We start from the raw sequence: 7,718 nt of genomic DNA, 5'->3' as shown, positions 1-7,718 counted from the left end.
AAATTATTGTAAATTCTATATGGTGTTCTAAGGAGTGAGGAAAATAAAAATATTTTATTTGCATTTTGCTTTCAAACACTACCATCCATAAATTATAAGTATAGAATAAATTGATTATTATTCTGTGGAACATTTACTCTTATAGTGAGCCATACTTTTAACATAACTATTTTTATTATGACTAAAATACAGAAAAATTTTTATAAACATATGCTTTTTTTTATCTTTTCGCTCTCATTTTTAAAAATCTATATTTTGCCCTCTTAAAATTTCAAAAATATTTTTAGGAGGACACGACGTTAACGAAGAGGGCAAAATAACCAAATCGCCCTTATTTCTTCTATTAAAAAAATAAAATTTTAATATATTTCTATTATTTTGAAGGGCATTTTCGGTATAAATCATAAAAAATTGACATAATAGAGATGGAACCCTGACGGGGGGAGCTAAATGTAACAACTTGATATGTTGAGGGGTAAAATGTAAATTTTTAAATATTAGAAAGAGAAAGTAAAAAAATAAATATTTATAAGGAGATTTTTCACTACAACAGAATTATGTTATAGGAACACAAGTTTGGGACACTTTTGTGTAAGTGCCCCTTTTATGTCAAAACATTTAAAAAAATCTACTAAGGGCTAAGGCCTAAATATAAAGCTCAATCCAACCAAAAATAAAANAAAAATAGTTTAAATTATTAATATTAATTAATTGAGAGAATCGTTTAAATTTTTAAAGTTTGATTTACATTTTAAAATTAAATAAATTAAAAATTTTAAATGTGTCTATTAATAAGTTGAAGAATTGTTGAAAAATATAAAAATATTATATATATCTACTTATTTATTTATAAATAGTAATTTAAATGATTAATAAACTTATACAATTATTTTATTTTTAGTGAAGGTAATCTCACCACTCTATCTGAAGAGGTGACAAAATTCACAAGTACAACTATCAGCTTCATATTACCAAACAGAAAAAAATATAACTGCAGCAGTTGCAACTGCGTAAAACCAAACAGACTAGATGCAGTTACAACTGCAGCATTTGCAACTGCATGTATTTCCAACTACACTGTTTCTGCAACTACATCTAACCAAACGGCTCCTTAGTGGAGCAAATTTTACACTTGAATTAAAAATTTAGAAATTTAAAATGTAAAATTTTAATCTCTCTCTCTCAATGGAGCAAATTTTTCACTTGAATTTAAAAATTTAGAAATTTAAAAATTTAAGTTTAAAAATTTTACATTTCAAATCTAAATTTAAAATTAAATATTTAAAATCTAAAATTTTTTATGGCCAATTTGCATAAAAAATCTACTTATTTTCGGTTTTTGCAAAATCGGGTCACCTTTTTCGTTTTTGCAGATTCGATCCGTTTTTTCAGCAAACTGACCAAAATACCCTTATTACTTTTTCTCTTTCCTCTTTCTCTCTCCTCTTCGTTTCTTACCGTTTTTTTTTTTTTCTCTCAGCCGAAAAAAAAAGCCACAGCGACGACCCCTCCTCCTGCTCCCGCGCAGCAGGCGCGACCAGGCGCCCCCCGGGTCGACGTGCGCCTCTCACGCAGCGACTGCGACAAGAGAGGGAGCGTTGGCGTGCACGGGCGCGACTCGAGCTCGCCGACCCCGACCTCCCCGCGCTCTCCGTCGATCCACGCGCGCGAGCCGCCGCGTTGACCGGCCGGATGGCGTGCCGCGACCGGCCCGGTTCCGGCAGTAAGAGTTGGCTCTGGGGCGCATCGCGCGGCAGAGCTTCGGCGCCTCTGTGCCAGTGCTTGAATTTCATGGGGCGGTCGTCGAGGAGGCAGGAGGGTGATGGGGTATTGGGAGGCTTGATGATGATGATATATAAAAGGAGGAGGATACGCGGGGCTCCTCCGGCAGGAGGTCGCGGATGATCTCGTCACGCACCGCCGGCGCGCGGTCGTCGGCCCGCCGCGGCCCGCCCCGGTCGTTCGCGCGTGCCGGCAAGGCGCCCCGCACAATCCAACACCGCCGCCGCAAAGCAGGCTGAGATCCGCCGGGAAACCACGGCAGAGCTCCGCGGGGAGGTGCCACGTCGACGAACGCGGCGACCTCAGCGCGGGCACCTCGCTGTCCGGCTGCCGGGTTTTTGTAATGGTGTATGGTGGCACACATTACACCGCATTAATGGTGTAATTAACGCATTACACTTACAAACCTAACCCCCAGGTATAAATGGTAGATAATTACACCATTATGGTGCTAATGGTTAAACCATTAATAGTGTACATTTCACCATTATAGGTGTATATGGTGAAATCGGCTCGCGGTGGTCCGCAGCCTCGGGTCGCGCGGGGTCCCACATACCATCTCCGTCACCCATTACTCCACCCACTCCCACGCAAAAACACGCGGGGCGGCTGTGGCGCGGGGCCGGGTCGAGGTCGCTGGGCGCAGGCCCGAAAAGCGAGAGGGGCGGCGCGGTGCCGGAGCGGGAGCGGGAGCGGAAGAGGGCGAGGGGAAGGGAGGGCACGCGCGGGGGGGGGACGTCGTCAGTCGAACACGGCGACGGCGGCGGGTGCGGATGGCACGGGGGGGAAGCGGGCGTGAGGGACGGTCGAGCTGGCGGTGAGGGGCGACGCCGGACCCATTACACCGATTAATCGTTGTACCATTACACCATAGTGGTGCTATGGTGCATGAGTGACACGAGCATTACACATGGACGGCGGCGGGCGACGGAGACGACGGTGGGGGTGACGAGGGCTCAGCAAGGGGAGTGACGAGGCGATTGGAGGGTGACGAGGCGGTCGGCAAGGGGCGGGACGTGGGCTCGGCGACGGCGACGGCGACGGAGACGACGGTGGGGATGGGCTCGGCGGCGGCGGCGGCGAGGGAGAGGAGGAGGGGCTTGGCGGCGGAGCTTCGCGTGAAGAGGGAGACGATCGGGGACTCCTCGACCTTGAGCTTGACGAGGAGCTTGCTCCGCCCCTGCAACTTCGGCGACGATGGCGGAGCAGACGCAGCAGACGATGGCGGAGGGGCTTGGAGAGGGCGGCGATGGCGGAGCAGACGCAGAGGACGGCCTTGCCCTCGCCGTCGCCGACGAGGAACCACACGTCAGCCTTGTCCCGCTCCTCGTCGTCATCCTCGTCGAGGTTCGGCGCGGGGGCGTCAGGGCGCGGGGTCGCCGGCAGGGAAGCGAGGGGAAGGCGGCAGGGGCGAGGGGAAGGGGGTAGGGGCGAGAGAAAAAAAAAATAAGAGAGAAAAACAATAAGGGTATTTTGGTCAGTTTGTTGAAAATCTGGTCCGAATCTGCAAAATCGAAAAAAGTGGCTCACTTTTGCAAAAGCGCAAAACTAGTGGATTTTTTATGCAAATTGGCCATTTTTTATTATTTAAAATTTAAATTTAAATTGAACATATAAATTGTTGAAGTTTAAAATTTAAATCTTAAAATTTGAAATTGAAATTTCAATATTTGATTTTTTTTAAATTCAATTTATAATTTAATATTTAAAATATTGAAATTCGAAATTTAAAAGTTAAAACTTAAAATTTAAAAATTTTATATTTTATCTTAATTACGAAAACTAAATTTTAAAATATTCAAAATTTAATATTTAAAATTTTTAAATTCAATTTATAATTTAATATTTACAATATTGCAATTTGAAATTTAAAATTTAAAACTTAAAATTTAAAAATTTTATATTTTATCTTAATTACTAAAACTAAATTTTACAATTTTACATTTTTAAACTTTAAATTTTAGTTCCTAGATTTTAAATTTTACATTTTATATTCAAAATTTGAATTTTAAAATTTAAAATATAAAATCTAATATTTAAAACCTAAAATTTTAAATTTGATATTCGATATATAAAAGTTAAAAATAATATTTAAAATCTAACTCTGAAAGATGTTCATTTGAAATTCATCAATTTTGAATTTTAAATCTTAATGATAGTTTAAAATTCAACTATAAAATCAAAATTTAAATTTGAATTTTAAATTGAAAATCAAAACTGAGAATTTAGATTGCCGAAGTTGATCCGCCGCCGAAGCGCTGGCCCAAAACTAGTTTAGTATAATTAGCAATCATACTCTAATCAATATTTAAATTTAAATTAATTTATTTTTAATAAATTTAAATACACATTTAATCAAATACAAAATCTAATAAAATCCTAACAAAATCGATTGTGGAACCAGCAGGAGGTCCACTTTCCCTTTCAGCTTCCTTTCCTCCTCTCTTAGAAGCGTCGGGGAGAGCAAAACATCGAATGGCCCTTCAAGATGTGGCGGCCGTTCTGGAGGTGCCGGTCGTTCCGGAGGTGGCGGCCGTTCTGGAGCGTACCCGCCAGCGGCTTTCTTCTGAGGTGGTCACGGAATTCGTCTCGCGGGCTGGCTTCGGAGCCGAACTCGATCGGCTGATTGGACGGCTGACCGAAATTTATCTGGCGGTTCCGACTGCTGGATTGCCGGATCGGGCAGAGCGGTATTGGCATAAGGAAATTGAAGATGCGTGTTGCTTCTCTGATCGTTTCGTCGATTTGGTCCGTGAATATCCGCATGGATCTCTCGACGATGGGATTCGCCTCATGGAAGAGGATTACGACGTTGGCTGCGGCCTGAAGACGCTGCTTCGCATTTTCGGGAATTTGCTAAAGCGCCTCGAATTCTTTGCTGCGGAATCTGAAATTTTAGGCAGAGACGAAAACAAAGAAATAATCTTTCAAATCATTCTCAGTGTTGTTCGTATTTCCAACAGTGACCACCTCCGTTTGGTTCATATCTCCGGCAGTGAGGGATCGGGAAAGACAGCACTTGCTCGGCTGGTTTACAATGACCCGCGTGTGAAGAAATACTTCGACTGCCGAATGTGGGTCGCCGTGCCTGAAGATTTTGATGTCGAGCTGATTGTGATGAAGATTATAAAGTGCGCAATCCGTTCGGCTAATCGTATGCTAGATTTAGGATCAGTGGATAAGCTGTATGATAATCTTCGCCAAGTCCTGCACGGTAGGAAATTTTTCCTTGTGCTGGACGACGTCTTGAGTGTAAATTATGATGGGTGGGAGCTACTAAGATCACTTTTGAGTGTCGGCGAGGAAGGGAGTACAATCATCACGACTGTAAACTGGGAAGAAGGTACAAATACAATGATAGCTGAGTCAGGTGTTCCATATATGCTGGAACCATTACCTGAAGATGTATGCTTTGATCTGTTAGTGAAGAAAGCTTTTGGAACAGAAACAAAGGTGGATTTTAGGGCCTTCTCTGCGATAGGTAAGAAGATAGTAGGGAAGTGTCGAGGCTTGCCCTTAGCAATAAACATGATAGGCGAGATGTTGCGGTGTAACCCAGAAATCCCAAACCACCTTCTAGATTATCTGGATTCATTACATACTTTCACCAAATTCAGCTATCAAACTTTGCCATTGCATCTGCAGTGGTGCATTACGTACCTGACGTTGTTCCCGTATGATTATGCTTTTGATAAGCACAAAGTAGTTGAATTATGGAATGCCGAGGGCTTCATTTCGTGCGCACATCAAGATGATATAATCGAAGATTACAGTGGTCATTTCTTCGATATATTGGTCTCTTATTCCTTTCTTCAGGCTGTGCAATATCCATATGACCAAGTAAGGTACCATGTTAATCGTTATTTATACTTTCATGCCCAAGCTCTCAGCACGGAGAACTTTGTACAATACCCTAGTCGCCCGTTTGCTCGCCCAAAAACGATCCGCCTCTCATCATTGTTATGTGATGAGGATACTAGGACATTTCCCAGTGATTTATCACAATGTCACAATCTACGGACATTGCTCCTAGTTAAAAACAGCAAAATGGATGAGCTTAAGAAGAAAATCCAGATTACACGGATTAACGATGATCTTTTCACCCATTTAGCAAATCTCTGCTTGTTGGATCTAAATTCCTGTGCCATTTCAGAGCTACCTAAATCAATTAAGAGGTTATCATGCCTAAGGTACCTCAATCTTTCAGAAACTGATATAGAAACTATTCCAGAGTCTATAGGGAACCTCTGGGAACTACAGATTCTTAATCTCTCTTCTTGCAAGAATTTCCATACAATTCCAGAGTCAATTGGGGGCCTCCAGAAAATGCTGATTCTTAATCTCTCTCATTGCAGGGAACTTTGTACTCTTCATCCTTCCATCACCAAACTTCGAAATTTAGAAACTTTAAACCTTGAAGGTTGTTGTAAGCTTGACAGTTTGCCTGAAAGCATGTATTCTTTAAGAGAGCTGAGACATCTTAATATCCTAGGGTGTTCCTCGTTAACTACCATGCCACGTCGAATGGGGTGGTTATCTCGCCTCCAGACACTATCAAGATTCATTGTGACTGCTGAGAGAGGCCGCAAAATCGAGGAGCTAGGGAGCTTAGATAATCTTAAAGGTGCATTACAGATCGAGAACCTTGAGAAGGCGTTGGACCCGGAAGATGCCAAAAGAGCACAGTTGAATTCTAAGAGGAATATTACGTCATTGGCATTGTATTGGAGTTGGTTGAACTTCTATAATGATGATAATGAAGCTTCCGATAGTACTGTGCAGCAAGTTCTTGAAGCCCTGCAACCACCTCCAAGTTTAGAGATACTAGACATATTTTCATACCCTGGAACAGGGGCACCTCAATGGATGACAAATGGGAAATCAACTCTTAAATCTATGGTAGAGATTAGACTAGTTAACCTCAAGAGATTGGAAAGTTTACCACCACTTGGACAATTTCCTTGTCTTAAGGTCATTGAGATAAGAGGAATGAATGCAATGACCTGTGTTGATGATACTTTTTCTGGAAATGATGGTATGTTCCCAAAACTAGAAAAACTTACTTTCTCTCAAATGCCTAATCTGGAGAAATGGGTAATGGAAGATAATCAGGACAAATTCCCTCGTCTTAGCAATTTGACAATAGCTCACTGCCCTAAGCTGAAGGTGCTGCACTTTAGTTGCTCATCTCTTAAAAACTTGACTTTGTTGTTTAATAATGAAATGCTGTATAGCACACCTGGAGCCCTGAAATATTTCGGTAGATCACTTCAAAAGCTCACAATTGGATTATGCTATGAGCTGGTTGCAACTTCAACATGTGAGGCTCTGCGTGACCTTACTGCTTTGAAGGAGCTGGAAATCTCCGAGTGCGATGAGCTGATTAGTTTGCCACACTGCATGCGCTATCTTACGTCCCTTCGCTACATGACCATAATGAACTGCAGAAATTTGAAGACTTTGCCATATTGGCTAACGCGCTCACGATCCCGGCCTGAATTGCTCATATCTGGTTGCCCAAAGCTTCTTCATCAAACTTGATGCTAGTTAAGTATCGGAGCACTACATGCTTGAATCCTGGAGACTCTGGTATGATAGCATTTTTCTCTATTGCATATCAAGCACAAATGAATGATTGAACATTTTCCTGTCCTTCTGTTTCATACTCTGTTTTCATTTATTCAACTATTTTCATGTTTCTTGCCTTATGATAATCACTTACCACTTCATACCATATGCTTAGACATGATTTCTGCACTTTAAATTCCTGCTGTTTGGATCTCAACTTTAATGCAAAAGATGTACATGATAATGACAAAAAGCAGGATACCTTTGAACAAAAACAGAAAGATAATTGAAAAGTTAGTTAGTGTGATAACGGAATTTTATTTTTTTTGTTCTTATTTGTTTTTCCTCGAGCCCTTAAGGTCTAGGTA

General features: G+C 41.6%; 1 protein-coding gene across 16 annotated transcripts in view; it reads left to right on the top strand.

Moving 5' to 3' along the window:
- The window catches only part of LOC109718253 (putative disease resistance RPP13-like protein 1), a 15,707-nt gene continuing 12,180 nt past the window's right edge, over window positions 4,192–7,718 (top strand). For 14 of the 16 annotated variants that reach the window (XM_020244376.1, XM_020244385.1, XM_020244381.1 and 11 more), the window contains exon 1: window positions 4,192–7,371. In XM_020244376.1, the coding sequence (XP_020099965.1) occupies window positions 4,258–7,323 (3,066 nt within the window). In that variant the 5' untranslated portion in view covers window positions 4,192–4,257 and the 3' untranslated portion in view covers window positions 7,324–7,371. The remainder of the gene's footprint in view (window positions 7,372–7,718) is intronic. The other 2 variants (XM_020244389.1, XM_020244388.1) reach the window with 2 other exon arrangements.

This window comes from Ananas comosus, linkage group 12, assembly GCF_001540865.1.
Source record: "Ananas comosus cultivar F153 linkage group 12, ASM154086v1, whole genome shotgun sequence".
In the NCBI taxonomy this organism is placed as follows: Eukaryota; Viridiplantae; Streptophyta; class Magnoliopsida; order Poales; family Bromeliaceae; genus Ananas; species Ananas comosus.
The sequence above is the reverse complement of the archived record's forward strand: the minus strand, read 5'-3'. Positions and strand labels throughout refer to the sequence as shown.